Raw genomic sequence first — 15,888 nt, forward strand, 5'->3', positions numbered from 1 at the left:
TATTACAGCAAAAGGATACAGAGCAAAGCCAGCAAAGATAAAGGGTGCCCAGGGCAAAGTCTGGAGGGAACCAGGGGAACCTTCCAGAGTCCTCTCTCAGTAGAGTCTCACAGGACACATGCGGTTCCTCCAGCAGGGAGTTGTGACAACATGCACAGCATGTTGTCTCCCAAAGAAACTTAGAGACTTAGCATCCAAGGGTTTCACTACGAGCTGGTCACATAGGCATCCTCTGCCTAGCATATTCCAAAGTTCTGGACTCCCAGAAGGAAAAGAAATGTTCAGCATAACCTCCACTGCACAAACAACTAGGCCAGGCGAAGCCCTCCTAACATTTGGGGGAAGTTTCCAATTGGTGTAGGGACGTAAACCTTGCAACAGGCGTTTCTGACGACAGGCAGGCTCAGGCTGTTGCCTTAACACAGGCCCAGCAGAGTTTTCTGCTCCTAACACACACACAAAATCCCGATTCCTTTCAGTGGAGAATAAACTGGTTATTAGGGTGCATACAAATACTAGGCAGAGGTACTCATTCTAGGCCACTTTAGTGACATAACTAATAAAATATCTTTTTGATAGATTATTCTCCATTTAGGTTTTGTTGTTGTTGTTGTTGTTTTAAAGTAATCTCTACACCCAACATGGGGCTTGAACTCACAATCCTTTGGTCTCATGACCCTGAGATCAAGAGTTGCATACTCTACAGACTAAGCCAGCCAGGCACCCCTCTTCCCTTAGAGTTCTAACCATTTAAATCCCATTTTCATCTTGTTCTAATGGAAACACTAATCATTTTTGTTTTGTTTGTTTGCTTTTTTACTTTTGTGCAAGCAGCTTTTCTTCCATAAAGCAACATCATATTTTTAAAAATCAATTTTAGGTGTGCCTGGGTGGCTCAGTTGGTTAAGCATCCAACTTTGCCACAGTTTGATCTCAAAGTTTGTGAGTTCGAGCCCTGCATCGGGTTCTGTCTCCCTCTTTCTCTCTCACTCTCTTTCTCTGCCCCTCCCCCCTCCCCCCGCTTGCACTCTGTCTCTTTCTTAAAAATAAACTTTTTAAAACTTTTACTTATTTTTTGAGAGACAGAGAGAGAGCATGAATGAGGGAGGAGCAGAGAGAGAGGGAGACACAGAATCCAAAGCAGGCTACAGGCTCCGAGCGGTCAGCACAGAACCCAACGCAGGGCTCTAACTCATGAACTGTGAGATCATGACCTGAGCCGAAGTCAGATGCTTAACCATCTGAGCCACCCAGGCACCCCTAAACAAATTTTTTTAATCAATTTTAACACATTGTATAATTTATTATTGTCAGTGTATTTATATTGGAATAATTGATGGACTTCTAGAAACCTTAATCTTCTGAAATAATTTGGATTTTATCCATATTTCTCATAAAATAAAGCCCATAATGTGTTATTGTATTACATTTTAGAGCTTTAGAAAGAACTGTGCGTTATAATAAAAATATGTAGCTAGAATGGATTTGAGGATAGTAATGGTACCATGTGAGTCCCCTTCCTTTTTATGGCCAAATATCTTGGAATTAATGTTACATTCTGTCCCTATCACCATCATCTGAATCCGATGAAGGGAAAGAGAAATTGTTATACCTCCCTAGGGAATGGTCATGGATACCTATTGATGTGTTGGATAAAATTCCATACACTCAGTAGAGAAGAGTGGTGAATGGGAGAATACAGAAAAATACAATCTTGAGATTTTCTGAAGTTCTTTAACTCTATTATTAGGGCCAAGTGCAGATCAGCTGTGTGGGGGGGGGGGGGGGGGGGCATGGCCATTATTTGGTCACTAACGGTTTGAATATTGAACTCCCAAGTTTTTGCAATTCTTTGGAGAAAAACTACCCAAGAAGTTCCAATGGAATAATTACTGAAGTCCATTATCTTTGTCCTTCTTCTAGTTCAGAAGCCATGAACTCAAGCAATGATTCTAAAATGACCCAAAAGTAAAACAAATTCGTTTCTAAGTCTTACACTTCTGGGGAGATCTCCTTGGTCATGGTTTCAGGTGCATTGCCATTAGCCCCTGTTGATGCCTGTTGACCCTAGTCCAGTGAGGCCATCGTTTCCTATACAAACTCAGTGATTAAGGCACATCCCAGTATGATACCCCTTAGATTTAGCTTTATCCTGCTTGAAAACAAGAATCATCCTGGGAATGATAAAACTCTGAGGTTTTAACTCACACAAATACTTACACATTGACCTGGCAACGTTTCCGTTCCACACCTGTTTCACAAAAAGTTTAAAACAATTTTTAATGTTTATTTATTTTGAGAGAGAGATGACGGAGTGCAAAAGGGGAAGGGGCAGAGAGAGAAGGAGACACAGAATCCGAAGCAGGCTCCAGGCTCCCAGCTCCCAGCTGTCAGCACAGAGCCTGACGCAGGGCGCGAACTCACAAGCTGCGAGATGGTGACCTGAGCCGAAGTTGGACGCTTAACCGACTGAGCCATCCAGGCGCCCCTCACAAAAAGTTTTAAAAGAAAATTTTTATATTTTTACCAATGGTTGTTTCACGTATCAAGTATTGTTTATTGTCTCCTTAAAAAGTCAGATCTCTGTACCATTTTAACTCAGTTTATAACACCTTTGTATATATCCCAAAACCTCAAGGTTCCAGCTCCTTTTCAGACAGCATGGGCCCTTACCTGTTTCACATACACACACACACACCACACACACACTCACTCACTCACACACACTCCAATTTCCTCATAGTTAAAATAATATTTAACTGGTGTAGACATTAAATTTTTATATTTTCTTGTGATCAGCTTTTCTATTTTTAACTACCTCTCAGACCTAGAACCTCAGCATTTTTGACTTCCTCCTCATTGCTATTCAGGTTTTCTCTATTCTCTGGCTTTTCCAAAGCCTGCTGCTTGCATGAACCCACGATTTGACTTTCATTTTATGTTTCTGTAAGTATCCGCTGTTGGGGCTCTGCAGGCCTGTGAGGAATTTGCTCTGAAAGTTGTGGTGGCCTGGCCGGCAGCTGCCATACTGTGACCATGCAGGTTTTCTGTCTCAGGCCATCACAGTATTCATGTTCTGCTCCTTTCATTTCGGGTCCAAAAGGTTCTCCGGCTACACTCCACCACTCCCACTCCAGCACAGGACGTACCACAGTATTCTTTGCATTCTGTGACTGGAGTGCCGAGAACCAAATTATTTAACAAAATCAGTATGTCCTTAGTTGTACTGATCTAGCTAAATGACCACAGGAACTTTTAGCATCATTATTCCACAGGAAGGTTGGCTTCCTACGATTTCCCAAGTTTCAGTGAAGATATACTTAGCCAGTGGGTTTTTTTTTTTAATTTTTTTTAATGTTTTTATTTATTTTTGAGACAGAGAGAGACAGAGCATGAGCAGGGGAGGGGCAGAGAGAGAAGGAGACACAGAATCGGAAACAGGCTCCAGGCTCCGAGCCATCAGCCCAGAGCCCGACGCGGGGCTCAAACTCATGGACTGTGGGATCATGTCCTGAGCTGAAGTCGGACGCTTAACCGACTGAGCCACCCAGGCGCCAGTGGGTTTTAATAAAGTGGAGAACTGGGTTGTTTTTTTACCCTTCCATAACTTTTATGGTTAGCTGCTAACAAAAGATTGGACAGAATCCAAATACCCATCAGTAGGGGACTCTTGAATAAACAATGGTATAGCTACCTAGTACAGCTCTAGAAAGGAATGAGAAAGATCTCTGTACATTATGTTTTATCTTTATTTTTGAGAGAGAGAGCGTGAGCAGGGGAGGGGCAGAGAGAGAGAGAGAGATACCGAATTGAAAGCAGGCTCCAGGCTCTGAGCTGTCAGCACAGAGCCTGACACGGGGCTCAAACTCATACACTGTGAGATCATGACCGGAGCCGAAGTCGGACGCTTAACTGACTGAGCCACCTAAGCGCACTACCTTGTAATTATTTTATATAATTAAAAAAAACAATTAGAATTTAAAAAGCATAGGCTGACATAATTAAACTATATAATTTATGTGTGACATAAATACATAAAATAGATTTCTTTCAAATGGCTTTAAACATATATTTGAGGTGCCTGGGTGGCTCAATTGGTTAAGCATACGACTTCGGCTCAGGTCATGATCTGGTGTTTCGTGGGTTTGAGCCCTGCATTGGGCTCTGTGCTGACAGCTCAGAGCCTGGAGCCTGCTTCGGATTCTGTTTCCCTCTCTCTCTGCCCCTCCTCACTCATGTGCTGTCTCTATCTCTCAAAAACAATAAACATAAAAAAAAAGTTTTTTAATAAATAAAACATATAATTTAACTATATGCCCTAGAGGATATATAAAAGAGTCACAAATAATCTCAATCGAGTTCATTATTTTTGTTTATAACATTGCTATTATTTTGACACACGTCTTCAGATAAAGCAAAGATTATATTAATGTCATTAGGAACCAAACTTTTCAAGGTAAGGGAGAAAAGATACAAGTATAAAATGAAAGGATTTAATGAAGCGGGTAATCTTACCTGAATCATGAATATGAATGTAAACTCATGACATTTTTCTAAAAGGTATGTATTTCAATAGCTGTGTCCATTGAAAAGAGAAGTAACAACAACCTGTTAACTGTTGGCATCCTCATCATCCAGATTGCGGTCTCTAAATTCTGTTTCTCAGATCAGTGATTGTGTGCGTGGAACAGGAAATGTCCAGGATGAACCTGGGATAGTCTGTCATGCCAGAAATGGAAGAAACTAGATGTCTGATGATATGAAAAGACATGGAGCCGCTCTGAAGAGGCCTCCCACTGGCCAAAGAAGGCACAATTTGAGCAATGGATTTGAAACTCATCAAATATATTACACACACACACCCCCCCCCCGCAAAAAAAAAAAAGTCAAAACCACTTGAATCACATTTAGAGGTTTCTAAAGCACTGTTTTAAAAGTCTCGTAGTTTTGTTGTTTTTTTTTTAATTTTTTTTTTCAACATTTATTTATTTTTTGGGACAGAGAGAGACAGAGCATGAACGGGGGAGGGGCGAGAGAGAGGGAGACACAGAATCGGAAACAGGCTCCAGGCTCCGAGCCATCAGCCCAGAGCCCGACGCGGGGCTCGAACTCACGGACCGCGAGATCGTGACCTGGCTGAAGTCGGACGCTTAACCGACTGCGCCACCCAGGCGCCCCAAAAGTCTCGTAGTTTTGATGAACAGTTCATCCTCTGGATGTCTGTAAAAAGACCCTCTTCGTTACACCTAGTCTGTCCCCTCCTGCTCTTTTCCATATATGTGTGTGGGTATAAAATCTGGAAGAAAAAAAGATATGGTTGGACTATGTTTAGTACATTTCAGCCTGTAGTTTAAAGCAGGAAGGTTGGAAAGGCAACCTGCTGTGCGTACTAGACCTGTATTTTTCTGGTCTTGCCTGCATAACCTGAGAGTCTTTGGGGCCTTAGTCTTGTCCACCTCATATTCTGCTTTAGGCACACCAAATTTCAGTGGACTCTAACTGATTTTAAAGGCACTGGGCAGAACAGTGAGTTCTGCTCATTTGCTACAAATAAAACCAGAACCTACCTACAGGGCTTTTTTGAGAAATAGTATAGTTTGAAATTTGCTCTCTGTACCTTCTCAGCTTGCCAGCTTGTCCTTTTAGGCCAAAAAAGGCCATATAGGTCTTGGCTCAAATAGCAAGCACAGCTGTTTCTGTACTGACCAAATGAGGCATGTTATGTGCAAAGCGTTTGGAGGCTGTTCTTTTTTTCTTTCCAGAAGAATCCACTAGGCCTGAGGGACTTGGAAAATACTATTCTTCCCTCTCCTGGGGTTCAGGGAACAATGAGCTGTATCATTTAATAGGCAAAAGTAATATGATCTTGGGGCACCTGGGTAGCTCAGGTGGTTAGGTATCCAACTTCGGCTCAGGTCATGATCTCGCGTTCCGTGAGTTCAAGCCCTGCATCGGGCTCCACTGACAGCTCAGAGCCTGAAGCCTGCTTCAAATTTTGTGTCTCCCTCTCTCTCTTGCCCTTCCTCCCGCTCACACTCTGTCTCTTTCTCAAAATAAACATTAAAAAAATATTTTTAGGGGCGCTTGGGTGGCTCAGTCGATTAAGCATCTGACTTTGGCTCAGGTCATGATCTCGTGGTTCGTGGGTTCAAGCCCTGCATCGGGCTCTGTGCTGACAGTTCAGAGCTCAGATCCTGGAGCCTGCTTCAGAGTCTGTGTCTCCCTCTCTCTGTCCTTCCCCTGCTTGCTCTCTCTCTCTCAAAAATAAATAGACATAAAAAAATTTTTTTTTAATTTTTTAAAGTACTATGATCTTTTAGAGCCTAGAACTGAGAATCTGAAAAGTATGTTTCTGAGGAGTCAGATCTGTGTTTAAATAGGCCTAATTTTGTAATTCTGGGAATGTATTTGTTTTTTAATTAACATCTAAGAAAAACTTGTTGGTCAATCTTGTTTTCTTCTTGCCTTTTTCCTGCTACATTTTAAAGCAGACCTTTGATAATATGGCATTTCACCATACATACTTCCTTACTGGCAATTTATTTAACCTCTGGGGGCCCTCTCTACCGAAAATGGAGGAAATATTCCCTACTTTATTATTTCATTACAAAGCTGTGAGAGAAGGTGAAAACATTTTGGAAGTTAGCGTGCTAACAAAATGAAAGCACTACTGATTCTAGATTATGTCAGGGTGTCCTCTCCAAGGCAAAAACTAATTTGTTTTAAAATGAAAGTAGTGAGGGACACCTGGGTAGCTCAGTCGGTTAAGCAGGCAACCTTGGTTTTGGCTCAGGTCATGACTATCTCACAGTGTGTGGGTTTGAGCCCTGTGTCGGGCTCCCTGCTGGCAGTGTGGAGCATGCTTGGGATTCTCTCCTCCTCTCTCTCTCTCTCTCTCTCTCTCCTCTCTCCTCCTCTCGTCTCTCTCCTCTCGTCTCTCTCTCTCTCCTCCCCCCCTCCCTCCCTCCCTCTCTCTCTCTCCCCCCCCTCTCTCTTCCTCCCTCCTCACTTGCCCTCTCTCTCAAAATAAATAAACTTAAAAAGTATTCTAGAAATGTGGGTGTGCCTAGGGCACTCATACTGTATTGAAAAAAAATGAAAATAGTGAATCAAGGGATGCTTGGCTGGGTCAGTCGACAGAGCATTTGACTCTTGATCTTGGGGCCACGAGTGAAAGTTTACTAAATAAATAAAAAGAAAATAGGTTTCAGTATACCATGTAAAAATACATAAATCAGGTTCTCTAGATGTATGCCTTTTTTTTCAAAGGCTGGTTTAGTTTTGGTTTCCAGTTGGAGATAAATATTTGGGCAAAACATAGTGTTCAACAAGCCAACCCGATCATTTCACTTTTGGAGTCAAGCCCTGAAGGCCATTCTCTTTTCCCCACAAATAGAGCCTGGCATTTCAACATCAGATATTCTGTCTTGGATCAAACAAGAGGAAGAACCCCAGGTTGGGGCCCACAGGAGGCTAAGGAGAGCGACCCGCACAAGGGTGCCTATTGCCGGTGAGTGAGGACTCGGGAGATGCCCCCGTCCAGATTCTGCTCAGGCCAGGACTGACTGAGGAAGCAGCAGGTGGGGGGCGGGGGGGGGGGTGTTGTGGAGGCAAGGACGGGGAAGAAGACTGGGGAAAGGGGGAAAAGGACACACTCAAGTAGGTGAGAAATAATGAAATCAAAGTAAGATGAATTTTACGTGTGAAAACACACCCTTTTAAGTGTAAAGACAAAGTCGATTTGTTAGAGGGAGAAAGATAAGTGCCCACAGGATGGACCAAAAGTAGGAGGATGAGGAAAGACCGAAGACCATCTGAGGATTGTGTAGAAAGGATAGAACAAAAACGGGGGGAGGAGATGAGCCATAGAGACAAGAATGTCCTTGGAGAGGCGCAAGTGTTGACAAAGCTCTCCCGTGGGACAAAGTGATGGCAGAAGCAGCAAATAGCTTCCTTCCCAGAGATTTAGCACCATCTGTATTTTGCCATCTGAATTGTAGAAGAGAATCCCAAGGTCAGAAGGAACCCATTCATATATATGACTTGATGCAGCCTGTTTTAAATATCTTTATGCCCTGTGTTCCATTAGACTCTAGGAAACAAATAAAAAATACCAGTTGGTGCTCTTCCAGATATTTATATTGGACACCCCCCCCCCCCACGCCCCAGGACTGGGCATGCCCACTGTTAAGTCTCCAGGGTGAGTGGGGTGAATGACTTCTATAAGAGAAATCAGGAGTTTGGAGAAGATCCATTAGTTTCGTTTAGGTGTTTAGTTGCGGCCTCTAGCCAGTTGTGAAGCCGGAATTGGGCCTTGCGAGATTGGCGTGACATGGTCGGGTGTGATTTGGGAAGATGGGAAGAGATGGATGGAGGCTACAAAAGGGAGGGCAGAATGAGCAAAGATTCAGAGCCAGAAATGTGGACTGGATTTTCAGGCAAAGTAAAGAGAGCTAATAGTCACGAAGCATTTATCTGGCCGACCGAAGAGAAGTAAGAGTAGATGAATGTGTCATTTTTAGGCCTTGTACCGGGAGTTGCCATCAGACGGCTGTTGACAGGGTGACCCTGAGTCCTTTCTTTCAGATGAGGAGCTTGTCATCAAAGCTGAAGGCCTTGCCCGAGCCTCCCTGTGCCCCGAGGTTCCCGTCACCTTCTCTTCTCCACCACCGGCAGCGAAGGACGCTTTTTCCGATGTGGCTTTCAAAAGCCAGCCGTCTGCGTCCATTGGCACCTTTTGGACGTCCAGCCGCCGACCCTGGCCGAAGCCTCTGAGGGACAAGTGAACTTTCACGCAGTTGGGCAGCTACCCCCTGCCGCCTCCGGCCGGGGAACAGGTATTTTCATGTCACCACTGTGGCAAGAGCCTCAGCCAAGACATGTTGCTGACCCACCAGTGTAAGCCACACAGGTGAGCACCCCTTGGCCTGTGCCCAGTGCCCTAAGCACTTTCCCCCAGCAGGCCGACCTCATCAGCAGCTCCCAGCCCACGCCAGTGAACGCCCCCACCTGCCCGCACTGCGCCAGAACTTTCACTCACCCGTCAATACTCACCTACACCTTCGGGTCCATAACAGCACCGAGCGCCCCTTCCCCTGTCCGACCTGCCCCAAGCGCTTCGCGGACCAGGCCCGGCTCACCAGCCACCGGCGAGCGCACGGCGAGCGAGAGGCCCTTCCGCTGCGCGCAGTGCGGCCGGAGCTTCAGCCTGAAAATCAGCCTCCTGCTGCACAGCCGGGGGCACGCGCAGAGAGCGGCCTTTCTCCTGCCCCCAGTGCGGCATTGACTTCAATGGCCACTCGGCCCTGATTCGCCACCAGATGATCCACACGGGCGAGCGCCCTTACCCTGCACTGACTGCAGTAAGAGCTTCAATGCGCAAGGAGCACCTGCTGAACCACCGGCGGCTGCACACGGGCGAGCGGCCCTTCAGCTGCGGCACTGCGGCAAGAGCTTCATTCCGCAGCACCACCTCATGAAGCACCAGCGCATCCACACGGGCGAGCGGCCCTACCCCTGCGCCTACTGCGGCAGGAGCTTCCGCTACAAGCAGACGCTCAAGGACCACCTGCGCTCGGGGCCACAGCGGGGGCTGTGCGGGCGCCAGCGACCCCCTCTGACAGCCGCCCGACCCCCCGGGGCCGCTCCTAACTGGGCTGGAGACTTCTGGCCTGGGGCGTTAACACCGAAGGTCTAGAGACCAGTCAGTGGTACGGGGAAGGGAGCGGAGGGGGAGTTTTGTAAATCTCGCTCCTTTCGCGGTTCTCCGTGCCCGCTGGCCCCTGGGCCCTCCGCGGTGATCGCCGTGTGGCACGTCCGTGAGTTTGGGATCTTACACACTTGACTACAGACACGCCGGAATTTGGAACTTGACAACATTACAAGAACACCACACTTTGAAACCCAGAAAGACCTGGAAAGGGACCCAGCATCCCGATCGTTTCAAAAGTATTACCTAAGCAGAAGTTGTATAAGAATGTTAGGTACGAATGTTGCAGAGAGTTAGGAAGCAAGATTTGTCCTCTGGTAATCCATCACAGGGTCGTAAGGTAATAATGATTGTGGCTCTAGGTAGGAAGGAGCCTCCCAAGTTCGAAGAGCCCATCCTGAGGCATGAGAATGTCTCACCGAACCTCTGGTTAATTCCTTGATGGTGAGATGGTGTTAGGAGGGAGTGCTGGAGCCTGGGTCGCGTGCGCCCCTTCCTGATACCAGCTAAAACCTGCTCCTGTGCTGATGTACTGCCTCTCCCGAGATGAGAATTCAAGACTGCCTTCCTAGGTTTCCTAGATTAATTCTTCTAATACGTTTGTTTAATATCGGGGGAAGCAAGAAGCCTGACTTTAAAAAGCTTCTTAAGGAGAACAGTTTCCTAACTTGAATAGTTTGATTTGAAGAGTTCAGGCTCTTACTGGCATTTAACCTGCTAGGAGCCTTTGTGGAGGTCCTGGTTAAAAAAGCGGGAGCAGTGTCCTTAGCCCCAGCTTTAAAATCTAGAGAGCCCAGAGAAATGACAGAACAGCCTGAAATTTGTGCCTGAACCATGACATAAAAATTTATGTCAGATTTTCCTTATTTCCAGCTAATAAGCTGGTTTTTCGTTCCTGCGTCTCATCTTCTTGACAGTCATCAGCAGAAAAGATCACGGCGCTTTCCAGAAGCGTTACGGAGTTTCAGAAGTGCCCGGGCTCTCAGCTTTTCCTTTCCTCAGTAGTGAGATGATGGTGCTCTCCTCAGCTTTCTTGAGTTACCCGTGTCTGCGTGCCCCTTCCGCGCTCTCCCTTGGCAGTGGGCAGACTGAAGGGCTTTGTGGGTCCCTGAGCACCAAGCAGCCAGTACAGACAAGGGACAGCCCCTTCTTGCCTGTTCTGCTTTAGGGACCTTGGCTCCCATGTGCTCGGATCATTCAGTCAGAGGAGGGCATCGGAGTGTGGTCCCTGCACTAATGGCTTTGCAGTGGGACATAAGTCCCTTTCCCTGTACAGACTGCAAATTTTCATCTGCAAATGGTGAGGCTGGTGGAAGGAAAAAAAAGTGAAAATTAACAAAAGAAATTAAAAAAACTCGTGGTTCATTTCTTCTGCCAAATTCCTATCCTAACTCTGGCTTCTCTCCAGGTGAAGCCAAATAAGACCCCTCCAATCCAAGCAGAGACGTTCTTGTTGAAACTTGACCAAACTCGATTTATTTTATTCCGGCTGGGAGCCTGAGGTGGGAGAGACTGCCCTAAGTCTTGGGCTGTAACGCTGTTGATTCCTACCCTCTCTTGTTTCCCCTGAATCTTTCTCAGATGCACTGGAAACAAGGTCTGCAAGTACTTAGACAGTTTTCTTGATGAAATGATAAGGGAGGCACCCATTTTTTCCCTTATCACCCTAGCCCAGCCTTCACCCACCTATCTATGCATAAACACACTAGGAAAAAGGTTTTGCCCTGGCTAGCTTTGCTCCTGGGAAGGCTCTGTCTGAACATGCTGCCCTTAGAGGACAATTGCATTTATGAAACATCTGCTCTTGGCATTCACAATACCAGGGGATCACGGAGACCTAAGAATGAGTGTGGACCTGATTCCCTGCCATAACTTATAGTCTGAAGGCAATGAGAAAATCCAGTGTAGAACAAACCAGGACAACTGATGAAAAGAACCCAGCATATTGGGATTAGTGCTTTCTAGTTAGAATCTAGACCAATACTATAGGTAAATGTAGGGGCTCTGGGGCTCCCAAAGCCAGGGTTCCAGCTTCACTGGTGACCTACTAGGAACTTGTTGTGAGATCCAGCTCTGGTTGAACCTTGTCTCCTCATTAAAGGGGACAAGAATCAAAGCACATACCTTAGGTGGTGAGTTCCCTTTCTGGAAGATTTGAATATTTGCCTGGGTGTGCTAGAAAGGGATCCCTACATTAGGTGTGGTGCTGGTCTAGATAACGTCAAAACTCTCTACTCAAAGATTTAACGAGGGTACAGAGCTTGTTAATGAGAGAGACCTGTGGGTTAAAATGCTACATATACATCCCACATCTTTTCTGCAAGGAACTGTAGTCAGCAGGGACCCACACTCTGGCAAGAAGTTGAACAACGGTTCAGATATCAATGAGGTGGTTCAAATGCCATGGCAATAGCCATGAAGCTGAATGACAGGGAATGGGCAGGGCCATGCCAGAAAGATGGAAGTCCGTGTTCTAATCCTCAGCCCCATACACACCAGGGGTTTTCGATTGTGCGTTCTGGTCTCCTTTCCCTGCAACCGATCCTCTAACAGGTAGAACTCCGGGCCAGCTCTAGAGTTTGTTTGCTTAAGATTCCTGAGCGGATGCATAAATGTATCGGTGGAAAACTTAAGTTCCAACAGAAAGGTTTCAGAGTGTGGAGAAACTTGGTCCATCGAGGGCTCTTGAGAGAAACCATTTAACTGCAGTTGAAGTAGCTGAGGATTGGTTGTCATGACCAGCAAGATAGGAAAAGACGAGAACCCAGAAATGTGCTCTCCGTCAGTCTTGCCCCTGGGCTAAGAGGTCTGTCACGTACAATAGGCATATCCCCTTGGAGTAGATCCAGATATTGACTCTAACCAGATTCACTCTTGCTTGCCAAGTTTTTCATCGTCAACCATTAGATGAGCCTCTGTTTCAGCCACAGGTGTGAAAATAAATGGAAGTTGATTGCTTGTCTAGAAAGTGAAAGAAGACTCTGGTCCTTTCTGCTGGATATTTAATATTGGAAACACGGTAGCTGGGCTCTGGCTAGAGCAGTGCTTTACGTAAACAAGACTGCAAGGTTCCAGTGGGAGACTGCTGGGCTGCTTTTTGGAGCGTTTTGGAAAGACTTGGGTGACCATGCCCATCTCAACCAGGATGAGATCGGATGGCTGCTTACTGGGGAATAACAAACGTCCACTGTCTCAGTCCGCAAAAACTTTGTTGATAATAAAGGACCCGGGTTCCTTTATTCATAACAAATGGGACGGAGAACCCAGTTTCTGCTCAGGTTTTCTCCGAGGAGAGTCAGAACGCCCTGGTCCTTCCCCCCCACCTTCCACCCCATATTGAAGCTTCTTAGACAACAAAAAGCTGTCTGAGGGCTGCTCAATAGCAATGAGTCAAAGCAAGTCTTTCCCCAAATGGCTCTTATAGATGAGGAACTCTGTTATCATCAGATAGGTTTCTTCTGTGTGTTTGGTGGATGCTTTCACCCTGTTCCGTTAACTCTACAAACTCACAGGGTCTATACATAGGACATCCTTTGAGTAGGGAAGTACCAGGTTCTTTAAGCAAAAACCTCAAGTTAGGTCAAACTGGCAGGGAGGGGAGGAGGGGAGGGGGACGTGCACAGCGCCTTAACTGAAGGACACACGTGGGTTAGTAGAGCTTAATGGGCACAGACTCTGAGTCAGACCTGTATTCAAGTCCTAGCATCATCAGAAATATCATAACATATGCTATGTAACCATCATGAGCCTAGTTTCCTTATCTGTAAAATGGAATGACATCTAGGTCTCAAGAGGGTTTGGGGCTTAGAGGAAAAGGAAGCCTGTGTGAAGTGCTTAGCTCAGAGCCTGCCAACACAGGGGTCAGTATGGAAACTATCCAGAAAGGTTACGGGACCGACTGGAGAGACGATCCTAAGTCTGGGCTGCTCTACAGAAGCATTTAATTGCCTGATGTCTCAGCTTTTTGACTGCTGTCTTTTGCTTCTGTTTAACCTGTTCTTGTATTCTGTCTTTCCTGTACCTCCTGGTTCCCACAGGTTTCTGTGTACCTTGACCCCACGTGGCTCTGATTCTTTTGTTTTTCCTTCAGATTCTAAAGCCTGCGATGTGGCCCAGCTCCCCTTTCTATACCAGGTCACAAAGGTTTCCAGCCAACCCTTGGATTGGCTGCCCTTGGGCTGCACGCTCATCTTGGTTCAGTCAGCTGTGGTCAGGAGGAAACGTCCTGTGCTTCCTGCACCAGGGTCTGTGGCCCTGGGAATGGGCAAACGGTGGCACAGGGTTGTATTTCTGGCACCACCAGGACAGGGGACAGTCTCTGTTTCAAAGACGTCTACTTCATTAGGACTTTAAGAGACCAGAGCTTATTGTCCCTACCATAAGGGAACTAGAAGGTACTATTTATGTATCTTGCAACATGAGCAATCTCTTACCTTCTAAGGTGTTAACTCCTCCCTTTCTGGCCCCGCTCTAGTTTCTTTTCAAATGTGTAACTCTTGCCATGATCCTATATATACGCATACACAATGACTTCTGTCAGCTAGGTCATGTTGTCTCTCCAAAACAAAAAAGTATTTCACCCCTAGGGCCAATCAACCACTAAAGGAGGCAGAGAGATACGGCCCAATCAGAGAAGCCTCAGAAGCAGTGTGCTGCAATGCTCTCAAAAACTGCCAGGTACATTTGAAATATTTGATAAAGTCTCATTGAGCTATGTGGCTTTAATGGCAAAGCCATTATTTACTGTAAAATCTTGAAACTGGTCTAAAAAGTGAGCTACTAACCAAGAACACAGGCCATATCCTGTTTTGTATCCCTCACGGGCCACGTGCTGATAGGGACATGGGTGTTCAGTGCATAATCATCCAGTGGAAAGACCACCTGAGCAGGAGTTAAAAACGGGATTCTGGCCTAGCTGAACACTGTTTACTTGATAGGGAGCAAGCCACTTAATTTGTAGGTCTCATCTTCCTAATTCTAATATGCAGACAGAACACGATGGTTCTTCCAACTCCAAAATCGTGGAATTTAAACATTTTACATCTGGGTCCTGTTTTCCTTGTCTGGTTTCTCCCCAGATTTTGCCCTGTTGAGAGATTGCATCTGACACAGTAGAATAAAACACCTTGGAGAGGTATGCATTCGTAGACTCCTATTCTAACCGTATTATAATTACTCCAAAGCCATACAAACTGACAAAATTCCAGCAAAACTATAACATTTTGTTTTAAATACACAGTACACATTCGACTGCATTTTACTTAAAGCACAGGAAGACAAAAAGAAGGCGTACCAAAATAACAATGATGGATCTAGGGTGCTGGGGCCATTCAGTGGTTCTTTTTGGAAAGTGGGTTCTTCCTCCCCATGTTTGTAATGTAAAATACTTTATGTCCAGCATCTATAATGCTTTTATAAGAATAAGGCTTATCGTAATGAAAAAGTTCTTGGAAAGGAAGTCAGGAGGCCAGAGTTTGAATCTCATTTTGCTTTTCTCATTCCTAGTATGAGGATAATGCCCACTTTACTAACTTTACATAGGTCACTCAAATGAGGAAAGGTCTTTGAAAGCACTTTGAAACATACTGCAGGCCTAAGAAAGTGTTGACATCGATGCAGAATTACTTGTTGACCAGTTAAACAATTTCCTGGATGTTGTTGGTGCATCTTTTCGTTCAAGGCCAGGCAGCGGTTGTTTCTTCGCTTCCAGTCTGCCTGCCTGCGCTGGGGAGAAGCTGGCCCGAGACGGCAATTTGGGAAGCAGTGGGAAGAACGGTATGTGTGAGCAGAGACTGAAAACAAAGCTTGGTGCAGAAAGTGTCAGACCTATCTATATAATGCGTTCACTTCTACCAGCAACTTATGCCAGATAACCAGCTTTATGTATATGAGGAATTGTAACAAATTAGAAAGGCGAGCACATTACTGGAGAGACCGGGCTACACAGGCTGAATTCAAAATCCAGGAAGTACAGAAAGCAGTCTACACACGGCAGTTCTTGGCGTTGAATTGTAGTTGTAAAAAAATTGTGTAAGGAAAACAATATCTACAAGCCAAGCTCACTGAGTAAACAGCAGGATAAAAACAATGGACAAGAACAGTTCAATCAGTCCCATGTTTATTAGCCAATAAGTACTAATTCGGGATGCTCATTGCCACAGGGTGATCCTGTAAGGCGG

The 15,888-nt window shown here is 45.6% G+C and overlaps 1 protein-coding gene across 1 annotated transcript in view; it reads left to right on the plus strand.

Annotated features, from left to right (window-relative positions):
* ZNF398 (zinc finger protein 398) overlaps positions 1 to 15,797 on the plus strand; it is a 28,052-nt gene extending 12,255 nt beyond the window's left edge. The window contains 13 exon segments of the mRNA XM_030308693.1: positions 7,397 to 7,510; positions 8,587 to 8,726; positions 8,728 to 8,757; positions 8,759 to 8,785; positions 8,787 to 8,900; positions 8,902 to 8,958; positions 8,960 to 9,053; positions 9,056 to 9,159; positions 9,161 to 9,250; positions 9,252 to 9,435; positions 9,438 to 9,577; positions 9,579 to 9,674; positions 9,676 to 15,797. Of these exon segments, the coding sequence (XP_030164553.1) occupies positions 7,397 to 7,510; positions 8,587 to 8,726; positions 8,728 to 8,757; positions 8,759 to 8,785; positions 8,787 to 8,900; positions 8,902 to 8,958; positions 8,960 to 9,053; positions 9,056 to 9,159; positions 9,161 to 9,250; positions 9,252 to 9,435; positions 9,438 to 9,577; positions 9,579 to 9,674; positions 9,676 to 9,744 (1,259 nt within the window). The 3' untranslated portion in view covers positions 9,745 to 15,797.
* The last annotated feature ends 91 nt before the right edge of the window (positions 15,798 to 15,888 follow it).

The sequence above is a fragment of the Lynx canadensis genome, chromosome A2 (genome assembly GCF_007474595.2).
Source record: "Lynx canadensis isolate LIC74 chromosome A2, mLynCan4.pri.v2, whole genome shotgun sequence".
In the NCBI taxonomy this organism is placed as follows: domain Eukaryota; kingdom Metazoa; phylum Chordata; class Mammalia; order Carnivora; family Felidae; genus Lynx; species Lynx canadensis.